This window comes from Oncorhynchus mykiss, chromosome 19 (genome assembly GCF_057628025.1).
Source record: "Oncorhynchus mykiss isolate SJ-2025 chromosome 19, ASM5762802v1, whole genome shotgun sequence".
Lineage (NCBI taxonomy): Eukaryota > Metazoa > Chordata > Actinopteri > Salmoniformes > Salmonidae > Oncorhynchus > Oncorhynchus mykiss.
In genome coordinates this window covers 61,785,904-61,805,441 of record NC_143040.1, presented here as the reverse complement: position 1 = coordinate 61,805,441, position 19,538 = coordinate 61,785,904, and the positions used below count along the sequence as shown (strand labels likewise).

The 19,538-nt window shown below is 41.1% G+C and overlaps 1 protein-coding gene across 1 annotated transcript in view; it reads left to right on the top strand.

Moving 5' to 3' along the window:
- The window catches only part of LOC110498108 (uncharacterized), a 35,640-nt gene extending 17,300 nt beyond the window's left edge, over window positions 1-18,340 (top strand). The window contains exons 3-14 of the mRNA XM_090209709.1: window positions 195-902; window positions 2,814-3,584; window positions 4,619-4,626; window positions 5,769-5,901; window positions 6,060-6,192; window positions 8,087-8,189; window positions 9,810-9,874; window positions 9,964-10,178; window positions 10,269-10,516; window positions 12,948-13,073; window positions 17,247-17,394; window positions 17,901-18,340. Of these exons, the coding sequence (XP_090065835.1) occupies window positions 195-902; window positions 2,814-3,584; window positions 4,619-4,626; window positions 5,769-5,901; window positions 6,060-6,192; window positions 8,087-8,189; window positions 9,810-9,874; window positions 9,964-10,178; window positions 10,269-10,516; window positions 12,948-13,073; window positions 17,247-17,394; window positions 17,901-18,217 (2,975 nt within the window). The 3' untranslated portion in view covers window positions 18,218-18,340. The remainder of the gene's footprint in view (window positions 1-194; window positions 903-2,813; window positions 3,585-4,618; window positions 4,627-5,768; window positions 5,902-6,059; window positions 6,193-8,086; window positions 8,190-9,809; window positions 9,875-9,963; window positions 10,179-10,268; window positions 10,517-12,947; window positions 13,074-17,246; window positions 17,395-17,900) is intronic.
- The last annotated feature ends 1,198 nt before the right edge of the window (window positions 18,341-19,538 follow it).

The following is a 19,538-nucleotide window of genomic DNA, read 5'->3' as shown; positions in this document are numbered from 1 at the left end:
AGTTTACTTCCGAGGACCTCACCTATGAAAAGGTGACGTAGTATCGGCTACAGGAATCTTTATTTGTGGTTAAATCCTCCATGTTGCAATGGCATATGAGGAATATTATAATGGACACTTTATACAGAGTAAAAATGTACCTCTTTCATTGTGAACAGGGGAAAATAATCTCTCCCGCTCTCTCTCTCTGTCAGGTGACTCCCTCCATCTCTCAGAGTTAAGGATTGTGCTGCTGGGGTACAGAGGAGGATCTGGGAAGAGTTCAGCAGGAAACACCATACTGGGCAGAGAGGCATTTGACCTGAAGACAACTGCTCAGTGTGTGAAGAGACAGGGAGAAGTAGCAGGGAGGCTGGTCACTGTCATCGACACTCCTGGCTGGTGGAAGAATCTTCCTGTAGAAAGGACTCCTGAGCTGGTTAAACAGGAGATTTTGCTCAGTGTGTCTCTGTGTCCCCCAGGACCCCACACATTCCTCCTTGTCATATCTCTGGGGTTTTTATACACTGAGGAAGACAGAAGAGCAGTAGAGGAACACTTGACCCTTCTCTGTGAGACGGTCTGGAGTCACACTATAGTGCTGTTTACCCGTGGGGACTGTCTAGGAGACACAACCATTGAGCAGCACATTGAGAGTGAAGGGGAGGCCCTCAAGTGGCTTGTTGAGAAATGTGGGAACAGGTATCATATCCTCAACCATGAGAACAGAGGGGATGTCACTCAGGTCACAGAACTGCTTGAGAAGATAGAAGAGATGGTGGTAGGAAACAGAGGAGGACATTTTGAGATGAAGAGGGAGCTACTAGAGAAGATCGAAGTTTGGAGGAGAAAAAAGGAAGACAAAGCTAAAGAGCTGTGCATGAGGGTAAAGAAACAGAGAGAGATCCATAGAACATTTATAGGTGAGTTTTCTGTTCATGGTTTATTTTTCAAACTGCTTGGCAGGAATAAAAGCACTAGACAATTGTAATTGACAGTATACATTTTAATTCTCAGCAGGACACATATTTTCCTAATTATAGATGGACCCACTCTCCATGACATTTTCCAAATTTTTGGGGTTAAAATTAAAATGAATTTACTTGTAATTAGAAACACCTTACAGCAGTGAGTTTTTTTGGGTATGTCTAAGAGCTGTGCACACCTGTATTGTGCAATATTTGCCCCTTATTATTTTTTAAATGATTCAAGCATTTGTGAAGTTTGTTGTGGATCATTGCTAGACAACCATTTTCTTGCCATAGGTTTTAAAGCAAATTTAAGTCAAAACTGTAAATAGGAAACTCAGGAACATTCAATGTCGTCTTTGTAATTAACTCCAGTGTAAATTTGGCCTTGTGTTTTAGGGTTATTGTTTTCCTGAAAGGTAAATTTGTCTTCCAGTGCCTGTTGGAAAGCAGACTGAACCAGGTTTTCCTCTAGGATTTTGCCTGTGCTTAGCTACATTCTGTTTTCTTTTTATCCTGAAAAACTCCCCAGTCCTTGCCGACGATAAGCATACCCATAACATAATACAGCCATGCTTGAAAATATGTAGAGTGGTACGCAGTGATGTGTTGTGCTGGATTTGCCCCAAACATAACACTTTGTATTCAGGACAAAATGTTAATTCCTTTGCCAAATGTTTTGCAGTATTGCTTTAGTGTCTTGTTGCAAACTGGATGCAATGTTTTGGAATATGTTTTATTCTGTATTATTTATTATTATTTATTTAACTCAATATTTTGGAGTAACTACAATGTTGTTGATTCATCCTCAGTTTTCTCTCATCACAGCCATTAAACTGTGCAACTGTTTTAAAATCACCAATATGGTGAAATTCCTAAGCAGTTTCCTTCCTCTCTGGTAACTGACTTAGGAAAGACACCTTTATCTTTGTATTTATACACCATCCAAAGCTAACTTCATGCTCAAAGAGATATTCAGTGTCAGCTCTTTTTTTATTTATATATGTTTTTATCTACCAATCGGTGCCCTTTTTGTGAGGCATTGTAAAACCTCCCTGGTCTTTAAATCTGTGCTTGAATTCATTACTCAATTGAAGAACCTTACAGATAATTGTGTATTTATTTATATTTAACTAGGCAAATCAGTTAAGAACAAATTCTCATTTTCAATGACGGCCTAGGAACAGTGGGTTAACTGTCTGTGAGTCCATGCAACTTATTATGTGACTTAAGCACATTTTTTGAACCTATTTATGACTTGCCATAAAAAAAAGTGGTTGAACAAATTTTGACTGAAGACATTTCAGCTTTTAATTTTTTATGAATTTGTAAAAATGTCTAAAAACAAAATTCCACTTTGACATTATGGAGTATTGTGTAGATCTTGCAATTATGTGGGGCTCCCGTGTGGAACAGTGGTCTAAGGCACAGCATTTCAGTGCTAGAGGTGTCACTACAGACCCAAGTTCAATTCCAGACTGTCATAACCAGCTGTGATCCAGCACAATTGGCCCAGTGTTGATAGGGTTAGGCCGTCATTGTAAATAACTATTTGTTCTTAACTGACTTGCCTAGTTAAATATATATGTATTTTAAAGATCAGTGACAACACATCTCAATTTAATAGATGTTATATTCAGGCTGTAAAGAAGTGATGTGAATACTTTCTGAAGGCACTGAACATGCATCAATCGCTGACATTATTTTTAACTTAATACGAGTAACCCAATTTTTGAAACTTCTCTTCAGATTAGCTGTGTTAAAATGGATATGTTTTGAAAATTATTTTGAAAATTGCATCCTATGTTTTCATAATGCTCCCAAATCACATGTTCAGATAAATAAAAGCTCTGTTCTCTCTGACAGGTGACTCACTCCATCTCTCAGAGCTGAGGATTGTGCTGCTGGGATCCAGAGATGCTGGGAAGAGTTCAGCAGGAAACACCATCCTGGGCAGAGAGGAGTTTGACCTGAGGACAGCCGCTCAGTGTGTGAAGAGACAGGGAGAAGTAGCAGGGAGGCAGGTCACTGTGGTTGACACTCCTGGCTGGTGGAAGAATCTCCCTGTAGAGTACACTCCTGAGCTGGTTAAACAGGAGATTGTGTTCAGTGCGTCTTTGTGTCCCCCAGGACCCCACACTGTCTTCCTGGTCATTCGGGTGGACGTTTCGTTCAAAGAAGAAGAGACAAATGCTGCAGAGGACCACCTGGAGCTTCTCAGTGAGAGAGTCTGGAGTCACACCATAGTGCTGTTCACCCATGGGGACTGTCTGGGAGACACAACCATTGAGCATCACATTCAGAGAGAAGGGAAGGCCCTCCAGTGGCTTGTTGAGAAATGTGGGAACAGATTTCATGTCCTCAACAATAACAACAGTGGTGATGCCACTCAGGTCACAGAGCTGCTGGAGAAGATAGATGAGTTGGTGGCAGCCAACAGTGGAGATGTGTTTTACCCTGAAAGAGATTGTAAAGAAGGAATTCATTTGATACCTGAGGAGATGTTTGAGAAACCATCTTTGCCATTAAAGGGAGCTCACTCTCTTCTAAGTAGTAAGTATGGTACTCTGAAAGTACCTTTAAATCTCAAGCGTGCTACAATGTTCTTGTTTGGCTACCCTCAATTTAAAAAGGTTAGTTTACCAACTTAGATTTTTTTTTAAAATCAAGATTCCAGTCAAACTGGAAAAATAAATAACAATTAAACAAAATAAATGCTACAGTCCACTTTCCTTCTGTTATTAACATTATTCATAAACCTGAACCAAACACCATCATAGTGTAGATATCAGTATAACTTATTTCTTTAGTCTAAAATGTTGGGGGAGGGGTGCCGGGGCTGCTAACCTGACATATGGAATTGCTTTAAGATGGTCATACTATGGATCATTTAGCAATTTGATTTAGAATTTTAGGACCCCTTTAGGTACTAAAATAAAAACGATATATTATTTTTGGATATAAAATATTGATTTTGGCCTTTTACTACTAAAGCCCATAGGAACACATTGAAAACACATTAATAAATGGCAAAAAGGACAGTGAAAAAATACAATCATAAGAAACAAGATGTTGAAGTGTCTGTCCTAAATCTAGAAGATATAAAAAAACTTAAGAAATATATATATAATTTTCTTTTTGTACACATGTTTAAGCACAAAATTACCTTCATACTTCAATTAGTTATTTAAAAACGGGTACCGGTTACCTTCAGACAAGTCTGTCACACCTGTGGGGGTCGTAGCGCAAAACAGAGAACACCATAATGTTTGTTAGAATCTCCACTTTCCACAGTGCGGTCCCAGTTTGTAGCCCAAACGTTTTGGACACTACCAAACAGAAGTTGGCACATCGACGGTACCGACTTCGAATGATTCTCCTGATATTTGTGGGGTCAAAACGGTTGGTAGGATGTCTCATGGTCTGACAAACACCGCTCTAGCTCTGCCACCTTTCACCACAGATGTCTCATGGTCTGACAAACACCGCTCTAGCTCTGCCACCTTTCACCACAGATGTCTCATGGTCTGACAAACACCGCTCTAGCTCTGCCACCTTTCACCACAGATGTCTCATGGTCTGACAAACACCGCTCTAGCTCTGCCACCTTTCACCACAGATGTCTCATGGTCTGACAAACACCGCTCTAGCTCTGCCACCTTTCACCACAGATGCGGAAGTGTGACACTGGTGGATGCAGTGGATTGAGACGCATCCAACGCAAAAACACATCTTTGGAGATACACTACCGTTCAAAAGTTTGGGTTCACTTAGAAATGTCCTTGTTTTAGAAAGAAAGGCACATGTTTTTTGTCCATTAAAATACATTGAATTGATCGTAAATACAGTGTAGACATTGTTAATGTTGTAAATGACTATTGTAGCTGGAAACGGCTGATTTTTTATGGAATATCTACATAGGAGTACAGAGGCCCATTATCAGCAACCATCACTCCTGTGTTCCAATGGCACGTTGTGTTAGCTAATCCAAGTTTATCATTTTAAAAGAATAATGGATCATTAGAAAACCATTTTGCAATTATGTTAGCACAGCTGAAAACTGTTGTACTGATTCAAGAAGCAATAAAACTGGCATTTTTTAGACTAGTTGAGTATCTGGAGCATTAGGATTTGTGAGTTCAATTACAGAAATTGCCAAGAAACTGAAGATCTCGTACAGCGCTGTGTACTACTCCCTTCACAGAACAGCGCAAACTAGCTCTAACCAGAATAGAAAGAGGAGTGGGAGACCCCAGTACACAACTGAGCAAGAGGACAAGTACATTAGAGTGTCTATTTTGAGAAACAGACGCCTCACAAGTCCTCAACTGGCAGCTTCATTAAATAGTACCCGCAAAAAATTGTCTAAATGTCAACAGTGAAGAGGCGACTCCGGGAGTTCCTCTGTCCAGTGTCTGTGTTCTTTTACCCATCTTAATCTTTTATTTTTATTGGCCAGTCTGAGATAGGGCTTTTTCTTTGCAACTCTGCCTAGAAGGCCAGCGGAGTCTCCTATTCACTGTTGACGTTGAGACTGGTGTAGACCCCAAACTTTTGAACAGTAGTGTATCTACCTTAAACTGATGAATTATGATGGGGATTGTTTTGTTATGTAATATATATTACAAGATAACATTTAAGCAAAATTTAACAAAATCCTAGAGACCACTTTTCTTCTGTTTCTAACATTAGTCATGAAACTGAACCAACCACCATCATAGTGTAGATATCAGCATTGCTTATTTCTTTCGAATCTAAGACATTTGGAGAGAGGAAATTGATGGGGATTTGTTTGTCATGTAACTTAGCAATTGACTCTAGGAGGTTATCTACATGATGCAAGCATTGTTTTGTTCTACAGTGAGTGGAGGCAGCAGACCCGAGACTGGATATGATGGTTCAGACCAGATGTCTGGGATTGGATCTGTAGCTGAATCTCTGCTGAGGCTAGTGGGTAGGATGTTACAGTTCTTCCCTGAGAATACAGTTTTATCTAAATACAAATAAAGTGTTGAATGTGTTTATCATTCACCAAGCAAGAAAAAGTAATGGATTGTAGTGTACTTAAGCCTAATCTAAGTATTATAGTTCTCTTGTTGTGATGTTGTCCAGTACCTGGAGATGACATATCTGATACCCAGTCTCTGAGAAGCTCTGTGTACAGCTCCCAGACATCAGAACCAGTATGTGAGCACAACTCTGGATCAAAGAGTTCTAGAGAAAAATCCAGCTTGGATGTCATGAGGTAGGCACTGTTGTCTGAGGCTCCGCTTCTCCCTCACAAAACATTTTCTATAATAATCAGATCTACTGAGGATGTAACAAGCTGTACACATTCACACATTATTGCACATACACACTAGTAGCATGTCAATGTACACTACCGGTGAGAAGTTTTAGAACACCTACTCATTCAAGGGTTTTTCTTTATTTTTACTATTTTCTACATTTTAGAATAATAGCGAAGACTTAAACTATGAAATAACATATGTAGAAACAAAAAGCATTAAACAAATCAAAACATATTTTATATTTGAGATTCTTCAAATAGCCACACTTTGCCTTGATGACAGCTTTGCACACTCTTGGCATTTTCTCAACCAGCCTCACCTGGAATACTTTAACCTGATGTTAACCAACAGTCTTGAAGGAGTTCCCACATGCACTGAGCACTTGTTGGCTGCTTTTCCTTCACTCTGTGGTCCGACTCATCCCAAACCATCTCAATTTGGTTGAGGTTGGGGGATTGTGGCGGTCAGGCCATTTGATGCAGCACTCCATCACTCTCCTTCTTGGTCAAATAGCCCTTACACAGCCTGGATTTGTGTTGGGTCATTGTCCTGTTGAAAAACAAATGATAGTCCCACTAAGCACAAACCAGATGGGATGGTATATCACTGCACTATGCTGTGGTAGCCATGTGGGTTAAGTGTGCCTTGAATTCTAAATAAATCACTGACAGTGTCACCAGCAAAGCACCCCCACACCATCACACCTCCTCCTCCATGCTTTATGGTGGGAAAAACATGCGAAGATCATCCGTTCACCCACACCATGTCTCACAAAGACACGGCGGTTGGAACCAAAAATCGCCAATTTGGACTCATCAGACCAAAGGACAGATTTCCTCCGGTCTAATGTCCATTGCTCGTGTTTCTTGACCCAAGCAAGTCTTTTCTTCATATTTGTGTCCTTTAGTAGTGGTTTCTTTGCAGCATTTCGACCATGAAGGCCTGATTCACACAGTCTCCTCTGAACAGTTGATGTTGAGATGTGTATGTTACTTGAACTCTGTGAATCATTTATTTGGGTTGCAATTTCTGAGGTTGGTAACTCTAATGAACTTATCCTCCGCAGCAGAGGTAACTCCTGGTCTTCCTTTCCTGTGGGTGTCCTCATGAGAGCCAGTTTCATCATAGTGCTTGATGGTTTTTGCGACTGCACTTGAAGACACTTTCACACTTCTTGAAATGTTCCTTATTGACTGACCTTCATGGCTTAAAGTAATGATGGACTGTCATTTCTCTTTGCTTATTTGAGCTGTTCTTGCCATAATATGGACTTGGTCTTTTACCAAATAGGGCTGTCTTCTGTATACCCCCCTTACCTTGTCATCACATCTGATTGGCTCAAACACATCAAGAAGGAAATAAATTCCACAAATTAACTTTAGAAGGCAAACCTGCGAATGTAAATGCGTTCCAGGTGACTACTTCATGAAGCTGGTTGAGAGAATGGCAAGAGTGTGCAAAGCTGTCATCAATGCAACGGGTGTCTATTTGAAGAATCTCAAATATAAAATATATTTTAATTGGCACTTTTTTGGTTACTACATGATTCCATATCAGTTATTTCATAGTTGTGATGTCTTCACTATTGTTCGAAAATAGTATAAATAAATAAAAACCTTGGAATGAGAAGGTGTTCTGAAACTTTTGACCGGTAGTGAATATTAACAAAAATGCTGAAAAATGTACTGAAGATGCAAGAGTGGGGAGGTTGACATCAAGGCTACTGTTGCACTAGCGGAAACCTTCAGAGCTTTCTTCATCTCTGTCAGTTTTCTATTGTAGCATGCAACAATGGATACACTCATTCTCTATTTCCCTGCCCTAACTAACCCTGTTCTCTGAATATAGTTTTGTACTCAGAAGAATATTTTGTAGTCAGAAGAATCCATGCACCAGTAATGCATCAAACCATGAATCTGAACACAGCTCTACATCTACACCAGCGGAACGTGTAAGTAGAGTAATCTATCAATGTGTAAGTAGAGTAATCTATCAATGTGTAAGTAGAGTAATCTATCAATGCCTCAGTGTTTCAGTTCAACTCTATTAAAGATTCTCAATACTCACAGTTTGAATTTTGTAGGACAGTCAGTATTTTAAAGTACTTAAATGTTTTCTCTCCTCAAATGTTGTGTAATGTTAAGTTTGTATCCCTCAGTTGTGTAGAATAGATCCAGCTATATGCCTTAATAATTAATAATAATAAAATAAGCCACTGTCTTAATTCATAACTACAGAAGTCTATTCCTTTCATATGGTATTCAGGCATGTAGTTGGATCTGCTCAAGTTAATTTATTTTTTAAATGTTTTTATTTAACCCTAACGACACTGGGCCAATTGTGTGCCCCCCTATGGGGCTCTCAATCATGGCCGGTTGTGATACAGCCTGGAAACAAACCTAGGTCTGTAGTGACACCTCGAGCACTGAGATGCAGTGCCTTAGACTGCTGCGCCAGTCGGGAGCCCTTAAAACTATCATCATGTTGACATTAGACCACGTTTCAGGTCTTGAGAGCCACTCGGGACCACTCACAACTATCATCATGTTGACATTAGACCACGTTTCAGGTCCTGAGCGCCACTCGGGACCACTCACAACTATCATCATGTTGACATTAGACCACGTTTCAGGTCTTGAGAGCCACTCGGGACCACTCACAACTATCATCATGTTGACATTAGACCACGTTTCAGGTCCTGAGCGCCACTCGGGACCACTCACAACTATCATCATGTTGACATTAGACCACGTTTCAGGTCCTGAGCGCCACTCGGGATCACTCACAACTATCATCATGTTGACATTAGACCACGTTTCAGGTCCTGAGCGCCACTCGGGATCACTCACAACTATCATCATGTTGACATTAGACCACGTTTCAGGTCCTGAGCGCCACTCGGGACCACTCACAACTATCATCATGTTGACATTAGACCACGTTTCAGGTCCAGAGCGCCACTCGGGACCACTCACAACTATCATCATGTTGACATTAGACCACGTTTCAGGTCCTGAGCGCCACTCGGGACCACTCACAACTATTATCATGTTGATATTAGACCACGTTTCAGATCTTGAAATATTGGACAAACATTTTGTAGTGAACTATCACTTTAAAGGGTTAATCTGCAGATGCTACAGTACATATATTTTTTTTTACATACTATAAATGAATGATATGTACCCATTGTGTCTTAACGAATATCATTTAGAAAGGCCTCATGAGCTTAGATCTGTAATACTCCATCAGAACCCAAAATATAAGCTTGTTTTACTCCAATGTTTATAAACAAAATAAATGTAAACAAACACTGTATAGCCTCAAAGCATGGTTGAAACAATAATTATGATATCATGGATGGTCAGTCCTTGCATCCATAGCTCTGTCTATGAATTAAAGAGTAGTTACATTTCTCCAGCCTCATCCCTTAGCTTTTTACCGAAACAGTGGTGGGGAAAGAGATTTGTTATTATTTCAACTGCAGATTGTGCCTTTAAGAGGACTGCAGGGCATATCGAAGGTTGTCTAGTTGTTTCTGCTGATTTGGTGTTTTCAATCTGCATTTCAGACACTTGCTGTTGTGACAAAATTAACACCTGAAACATCCACAGGATTTACAGAAACGTCATGCAGGTAACAATGTATTGCTGGTAACATTAATATATTTGATTCTGAGAATTTGTGTTAATTATTGTAACTAATAATTGTCCTATGTGCTCCAGGCTCCAGTGCTCCCATGCAGGTCTGTTCCAGTGCAGTTTGACAGGGCTGGTGTTTCTGATGAAGAGGGAGGGGGAAGTGCTGTACAGAACTGTCCAATGGGATGAGAATCTCCTGCACTCCACAGGCCAGACTCCTGCAGGACCGCTGTTCAGTATTGAGTGTCTTCAGGGGTCTGTCTGTCAGCTACATCTCCCACACTGTGAGATTCTCTCTGGTGAGTTACACACCACTCACAACTATCATCATGATAACCAATACAACAGCCAATACAACAGTGGATGAGTAAGATATATTTATTTTGCAGGAGAGGGTCTTGATTCCCTGTCTGTGGCCCATGTTACTGGTGACAGTGTGGAGGTTTTACCACCACTGAGGGTGACTGACACACACGTAGTGGTGAACATCACAGACCTCTCCTTGTGGGGCCTGGTCAGAATGTTTAGACCCTTCCTCTCGATCAAGGGACAGGTGTTGCCTTTCCTCCAATCATTCGGCCATCCTCAGTCAGTTCTGAATGTAATCGTTCTGCCATTGAATGTGCCCCTTAATGAGGTACAGACCAAATCCTTGCGCTATCCAAAACATGTCTTGTCATGTATTTTAGAACTGTGGTGCTTACCTAAAAATGTATGCAAAAAGTAATGAAATCATAAAAAAATACAATGTTATTATACAGTTGAAGTGGGAAGTTTACAAACTCGTTTTTCAACCACTTCACAAATTTCTTGTTAACAAACTATAGTTTTGGCATGTCGGTTAGGACATCTACTTTGTGCATGACAAAAGTCATTTTTCCAACAATTGTTTGCAGACAGATTATTTCACTCATAATTCACTGTGTCACAATTCCAGGGGGTCAATAGTTTACATACACTAAGTTGACTGTGCATTTAAACTGTTTGGAAAATTCCAGAAAATGATGTCATGGCTTTAGAAGCTTCTGATAGGCTAATTGACATAATTTGAGTCAATTGGAGGTGTCCCTGTGGATATATTTCAAGGCCTACCTTCAAACTCAGTGCCTCTTTGCTTGACATCATAGGAAACTCAAAAGAAATCAGCCAAGACCTCAGAAAAAAAATTGTAGACCTCCACAAGTCTGGTTCATCCCTGGGAGCAATTTCCAAATGCCTGAAGGTACCACGTTCATCTGTACAAACAACAGTACGCAAGTATAAACACCATGGGACCACGCAGCTGTCATACTGCTCAGGAAGGAGATGCGTTCTGTCTCCTAGAGATGAACGTACTTTAGTGCGAAAAGTGCAAATCAATCTCAGAACAACAGCAAAGGACCTTGTGAAGATGCTGGAGGAAACAGGTACAAATGTATCTATATCCACAGTAAAAATTAGTCCTATATCGACATAACCTGAAAGGCCGCTTAGCAAGGAAGAAGCCACTGCTCCAAAACCGCCATAAAAAAGCCAGACTACGGTTTGCAACTGCACATGGGGACAAAAATCCTACTTTTTGTAGAAATGTCCTCTGGTCTGATGAAACAAAAATAGAAATGTTTGGCCATAATGACCATCGTTATGTTTGGTGGAAAAAGGGGGAGGCTTGCAAGCCGAAGAACACATCCCAACCGTGAAGCATAGTGGTGGCAGCATCATGTTGTGGGTGTGCTTTGCTGCAGGAGGGACTGGTGCACTTCACAAAATAGATGGCATCATGAGGATAGAAAATTGTATGGATATATTGAAGCAACACCTCAAGATATCAGTCAGGAAGTTAAAGCTTGGTCGCAAATGGGTCTTCCAAATGGACAATGACCCCAAGCATACTTCCAAAGTTGTGGCAAAATGGCTTAAGGACAACAAAGTCAAGGTATTGGAGTGGCCATCACAAAGCCCTGACCTCAATCCTATAGAAAATGTGTGGTCAGAACTGAAAAGGCGTGTGCGAGCAAGTGTAACGGATGTGAAACGGCTAGCTTAGTTAGCGGTGCGCGCTAAATAGCGTTTCAATCGGCGACGTCACTTGCTCTGAGACCTTGAAGTAGTTGTTCCCCTTGCTCTGCAAGGGCCGCGGCTTTTGTGGAGAGATGGGTAACGATGCTTCGTGGGTGTCAGTTGTTGATGTGTGCAGAAGGTCCCTGGTTCGCGCCCGGGTATGGGCGAGGGACGGTCTAAACTTATACTGTTACATTGATGCTGTTGACCCGGATTACTGGTTGCTGCGGAAAAAGGAGGAGGTCAAAAGGGGGGTGAGTGTAACAGATGTGAAACGGCTAGCTTAGTTAGCGGTGCGCGCTAAATAGCGTTTCAATTGGTGACGTCACTTGCTCTGAGACCTTGAAGTAGTTGTTCCCCTTGCTCTGTAAGGGCCGCGGCTTTTGTGCAGCGATGGGTAACGATGCTTCGTGGGTGTCAGTTGTTGATGTGTGCAGAAGGTCCCTGGTTCGCGCCCGGGTATGGGCGAGGGGACGGTCTAAAGTTATACTGTTACACAAGGAGGCCTACAAACGTGACTCATTTACACCAGCTCTGTCAGGTGGAATGGGCCACAATTCACCCAATTTATTGTGGAAAGCTTTTGGAAGGCTACTCAACTTTTGACCCATGTTAAACTATTTAAAGGCAATGCTATCAAATACTAATTGAGTGTGTGTAAACCCACTGGGAATGTGATGAAAGAAATAAAAGCTGAAATAAAAAATTCTCTCTACTATTATTCTGACTTCACATTCTTAAAATAAAGTGGTGATCCTAACTGACCTAAGACAGGGAATTTTTACTGGTATTAAATGTCAGGAATTGTGAAAAACTGACTTTAAATGTATTTGGCTGAGGTGTATGTAAACTTCCGACTTCAACTGTATATGGCTTTCCTTTTGACAGGAAATGGTGTAACTTTGTTCAACTTCAAAAAGTTGTTTTTTTCTTCTTAACATGGTTCAACACAAAACATTTAGGTAGTGTTCAATTCCCCCTTTAGGTCTTCATGTCCTCATTGATCATCATCTGTTAATCTGTGGCAGGTGAAGCAACAACAAACAGGGAACACTTACATACCGGTCTGTTCGGACTGCACTCTGAGTCGAGGGGAAAAATACAGTCTCTCCTGTGATCTGAAGAAGATACAGGACATCTACCCTAAAGCTAAGGTGAATGATGTTGTTTACTGATGATGTCACATACTGATGATGATATCGCATAGTGATGATGATGATGTCACATAGTGATGATGATGTCACATAGTGATGATGACATCACATTGTGCCAGATGTACACTCATGGCTGGCTCCGCCCGCCTGCCCACCTATCAATCAATCAATCAATCAAATGTATTTATAAACCCTTTTTACATCAGCCGATGTCACAAAGTGCTATACAGAAACCTAGCCTCAAACCCCAAATGTAGATACACGGTGGCTAGGAAAAACTAGAACCAAGGAAGAAACCTAGAGATGAACCAGGCTCTGGTGGGCAAAACATTTTAGTGGTCCCCCTCGTAACAGCGGAGAGAAATTTAAGCTAAATTAATTTCCTGCAATTTTGTACATTTTGCCATGGGCTGGAGATGCATTTTATTTCATGCAATTCTACTCATTTTTCAAAGGATCAGAGAGAATAATTTTTCAGTTTTACTGCTAATTTCCTGCAATTCTACCCATTTTGCCATGACTTATACAATGTTTATGATATCTGAATGAGAGGGACTATCAAAATCAATGGGGGCCTCCTAGAGGTCAGGGCACCTGGGTATGTGCCCTGCGTGAACGGTCGGTATTCGGCCATGATTACTACAAGTTTTGATAGCTGGATAGACTCATTTAACAGTCTAAAAATTATTAGCTGACATGGCTGATTGAGTGACTGTCAGTGACTGACAGAAGAGAAATTGCTGATGCACAACCACATTTCGAACTTGCACCTTGTGTATTCTACTATTTTAACTCTCAACAGTAAGTTGCTTGGGGTTTATGCCTGCGGCCAACCCTATGTACAATGATAACTAAACATTGTCCATTCATGCTAATAATTACCTCACGTTGCTGAGGTGTCACATAACCTATAAGTTGTATAGACGGCTTGTTCTATACCAGGTATTCCCAAACTGCGGTACGCACAATGCCGTCGGGGATACGCCAAATAAAAATGTGATTCACATTAAAAAAAAAAAACATACAATTTTCACAGTCCATTTATATTTTCCAACGGGGCTATACATTTGGGTGAGTTTTTTTCTCTCGCCTGAGTGGCCTCGTTTCACTGCCAAATGTTTTATTAAACCCTCTAGTGTTCAGCGAAATAACACAATGTTAAATACAGGGAGCCTGGTCAAATAATTCACATCCAATCACATTAACCGTTACTCTCTCGCGGGAATTCCACTAACGGTCCATATGTAGCCAAAAGTAGCTGCTGCTCATTCCGTTTGCTCGAAAATTGATAAATGGTTTTAAAAAGTAAGGCCTACGTCCATAGAGACTCATACCAGCTCTACTGGTAGTACTGCAACTACCAGCAGTACTACACCTGCACCTGTCGACGACAAGTTGTTCTGATTCCAGTAGCACATCCAATGCTAGCATCAGTAATTCTGCATTTGTTGTTAGCCCGGCTAGCATGGACACTGACAGTTGTGAATCTGATGCAGCTGAAGAGCTACTGCCCCCTTACCCGGGAAAGCACTGAACAACAGACAGGGACGTTGGGCCATCGAAGAGGCACAAATATGATGAGAACTACATTGATTTGGGGTTCACTTATATTGGGAGTAGTGTCTTTCCTCAAAAGTACTATCTCACAACTCAATGAAACCTTCACTCTTGCTCAGACATTTAGAAACAAAACATGCCAATTTCAAAAATAAGCCACAGGAGGTTTTTTTGGCGAGAATTAAGATGACTTTCGAGTAGTAAGACATGTATAAAAAGCAACAGATACCATTAATAAGAAGGGGCTAGAAGCGTATTATATGGTGAGCTAGCTAGTGGCTAGGACAGGCAAGTCCCATACTATTGTGGAGGACTTACTTCTTCCTGCTGCCTCAGTTATGGCTGGGACAATACTGGGGGAAAAGACAGGAGATGTTATGAAACAATTACTGCTTCGCATACAAGCCAGTGAATTATACGCGTTACAGCTGGATGAGTCAACAGACGTGGCGGACCTGGCACAGCTCCTGGTATATGTCCGTTACGTTTATGTGGGGTCAATTAAGGAAGACATCATCTTCTGCAAACCACTGGAAACCAGGACAGCAGGAGAGGATTTAAAAAAAAAAAAACATTATTTTTTTGTTTTGAAATTTCCCCCCCAATTTTGTGGTATCCAATTGTTTTTAGTAGCTACTATCTTGTCTCATCGCTACAACTCCCGTACGGGCTCGGGAGAGACAAAGGTTGAAAGTCATGCGTCCTCCGATACACAACCCAACCAAGCCGCACTGCTTCTTAACACGTATCCAACCCGGAAGACAGCCGCACCAATGTGTCGGAGGAAACACCGTGCACCTGGCAACCTTGGTTAGAGCGCACTGCGTCTGGCCCGCCACAGGAATCGCTGGTGCGCGATGAGACAAGGATTTCCCTACCGGCCAAACCCTCGCTAACCCGGACCTCTCGGTCGCGGCCGGTTGCGACAGAGCCTGGGCTTAGAGTATATTTTTTTTAAACTGGACAGCTTTGTGGCATCAAATGGACTTTGGTGGTCAAGATGTGTTGGTATCTGTACTCATGGCGCAAAGCCATGACAGGGAGACATAGTGGAGTGGTAAGGCAAGCAGTTCCTCCCGACGCCACTTGGGTACACTGCAGCATCCACCGAAACCTCTTGCTGCCAAAGGAATGCCTTGCAGCTTGAAAGACGTTTTGGACACTACAGTGAAAATGGTTAACTTAGTTAAAGCAAGGCCCCTGAACTCTCATGTATTTTCTGCACTATGCAATGATATGGGCAGTGACCATGTAACGCTTTTACAACATACAGAAGTGCGCTGGTTATCAAGGGGGTGAAAGTATTGACACGTTTCTTTACTGACCATAATTTTCACTTGTCTGACCGCTTGCATGATGTCGAGTTTTTCAAATGACAGGCCTATCTGGGTGATTGTTTTTTTCTCACCTGAATGATCTGAATGTAGGATTACAGGGACTCTCCGCAACTATATTCAATGTGCGGGACAAAATTGAGGCTATGATTAAGAAGTTGGAGCTCTTCTCGGTCTGCATTAACAAGGACAACACACAGGTCTTTCCATCATTGTATGATTTTTTTGTGTGCAAATTAACTCAAGCTTACGGACAATGTCAAATGTGATATAGCGAAGCACCTGAGTGAGTTTGGTGTATAATTACACAGGTCCTTTCCCGAAACGGAAGACACAAACAACTGGATTCGTTATCCCTTTCATGCCCTGCCTCCAGTCCACTTACCAGTATCTGAACAAGAGAGCCTCATCGAAATTGCAACAAGCGGTTCTGTGAAAATGTAATTTAATCAGAAGCCACTGCCAGATTTCTGGATTGGGCTGCGGTCAGAGTTTCTTGCCTTGGTAAATTGCACTGTTAAGACACTGATGCCCTTTGCAACCACGTACCTATGTGAGAGTGGATTCTCGGCCCTCACTAGCATGAAAACTAAATACAGGCATAGACTGTGTGTGGAAAATGATTTAAGACTGAGACTCTCCAATACAACCCAACATTGCAGAGTTGTGTGCATCCTATCAAGCACACCTTCTCATTAACCTGTGGTGAGTTATTCACCATTTTTGATGAACAAATAAAGTTTTATATGTAAGCTGGCTAAATAAAGAGCAAAACTATTGATTAGCATTATATTATTATTTGTGCCCTAGTTCTACAAGAGCTCTTTGTCACTTCCCACATGTCGGGTTGTGACAAAAACTCAGACTCATTCTTACGTTTAATAAATGTATTGTATAGTGTGTGTGTGGCAGGCTTACAATGATGGCAAAAAAAAACATTTGAGAGTGCGCTGACCCTGGTGCTAGAGGGGGTACGCAGCTGGAGGTTGAATGTTTGAAGGGGTACGGGACTCTAAAAAGTTTGAGAACCACAGTTCTATACAACTCTGTTAGTGGTTATTGCTCCTCTCCTAATATAGGAAACACACCAGAGCAACGGATGTCCGAGTGCCTTTGAGTAGAATACGTTTTAACACAGCAGCGACACCAAGCGATAGGACGGTCACACGCTGCTTTTTAGCTGTTCATCATTGTGGTGTGTCTGATATACAAGGAAAAGGTTTGATAACAGCACAAGTATCATTTACAATGTAGTCTAATCTACTGTCACTTTGTGTTTCAGCGTATTCAGATTTACTGGGACTATGGTCCAAACTACCACCCCACCTTTCAGGTGTTCCTGAACCCGGACACAGAACATGTAGAGCTGAGACTTCTGGAAAGAGGGGCTGATGGAGATGAGGTGTGGGCAGGACGTGTCCTTCTGCCAGGTAAAACTATACAATTATTATTTAAATTAAAACCTTAAAATACCTGAGCCACAATGTCCACAGTACTGCTGGTTCGTCTTTTCTCACTGGTTGACTACCATTGAGATTTCTCTAACATTGTGTTCAGTGGGCACAACAGGACAAAACATACTTGGAAACTTGAACTTGTCCAATAAGGAACACTCATTTTTGGTTTTCCAGTAAAAAAATAACATTTAGCAAACATAAACTCAACTGAACATGGTAAAGGTGCCCGATATCTAAATTAGTTCTAAGATGAAAGATGAAATCCAGCTGTGTTTGGGACCTCAAGGTCTGTATATGTATATCTGTTTTCTTTAATCCCAACCACCATTCCCACCTTACTGTGGACTCATCTGTGATGTGTTTGGATTAGTGATGTTAGAAGGGATTTTCCCCTGCTGCACCGTGCTTGTAAACACTGGTGTTGCACAGCATACATAATTGTATACAGAGGTTCATGTCTTTGTTTTCCCGACTCCCAGGTGCTGTGTTAGTGGGACGGGATCAGGCTGAGAACAGTCACAGTGATCCTGCAGAGAAGCAACTGCATTCTGTACGAAAGGACTTTGTGGATCGTGTGTCAAAGTCGGTTGTTGACGATCTGCTGGATGGACTTCTGCAACAAAAAGTGATTAATAACCATGAAATGGAGACAGTAAAAGTGATCCCTGAGAGGGCAGAGAAGGCCCGGGAAGTCATTGACACGGTGCTGAGGAAAGGAGACGTTTCATGTTTAATAATGAAAACCCTTCTGATTGAACTGGACCCCTTCTTATGCAAAACGCTTGGCTTCCACTGAAACATGTTAGAGTGTGAGGCATTGATGAGCATGGCCAATGATGTCTGTGTTCAATGATACAATTGGTCTGTAGTTTGCATATTGAGCTAAATCTATTTAGATTATTTTGGAATTAGTGTATTAGGCTGATCACTTCTCTGTCATTCAACATAACCTCAATATACAATGTATTGGGCTTTCTTCAATAAGCCCAACATGTTGGATTTCAGGTTACAGTGTGAATAGTGTCTATAGTGTCAAGTTGAATCATTATAAATTCACAGATGAATTGCACTTTTTCTATTTTTGTTTTGTCTGTATTTGATTTTATGTCCTTTCTGTGCTTGATGACATACAGTATTTTAATATAGAGACACAAACTATCTCATTTTATTGTACTGGACAGTCAACTTCTGATTCCACTATAACATGTAACGTAAACTAGTGCCAATACCATGCAGTCACACATTCCATGACATGATAATCACCTCCATGATAATGATTTGATTTGATTGATATTTTAATAACAATAGCTATCATTTTGACTGTACATAGCAATTAAGTAAAATACTGACTATTTGGAAAACATAGGGGGGGGTTATTGAACTTGTATAAAAAAATGTATTTATAATTATTAGATTGTAATTGATTTGATTATCTCTGTATTAATTTCCTTTGTTTTCAAATAATAATAAATAAAGAAGATATTAAACCTAGCAATCATTGATCAGAATTGTCAGGGTTGATCTCTATAGTGAAACACCTATTTCATTTCTGGTAATCTAACACAATCAACATGTAATGAAGTGTAAACACAAACACTGTTTTACACACCAATTACGCCAATTACGTTCATGGGACACCAATATAGTAATGTTGATGGGGCGGCAGGGTAGCCTAGTGCGTTGGACTAGTAACCGGAAGGTTGCGAGTTCAAACCCCTGAGCTGACAAGGTACAAATCTGTCGTTCTGCCCCTGAGCAGACAGTTAACCCACTGTTCCTAGGCTGTCATTGAAAATAAGAATTTGTTCTTAACTGACTTGCCTTAAATAAAGGTAAAATAAGACCCCACTTTAACAAGGCACAGGGTTCTCTCACTGATGCTTCTCATTAATAGTCCTTAAATGGTAAAAAATAAATGCAAAGAGAGGTAGTCGTTGGAAGTCGTTGCCTCTCCTTGTTCGGGCGGTGCTCGGCGGTTGACGTCACCGGTCTTCTGACCATTTTCCATTGTTTTTTGTCTTGTCTTCCTACACACCTGCCATTCATTACCTGTTGTGTATTGTGTATAGGTGGCAGGGAAGTCAGGCGCAGGAGAATTAAACTTGGTAAAATGGAGT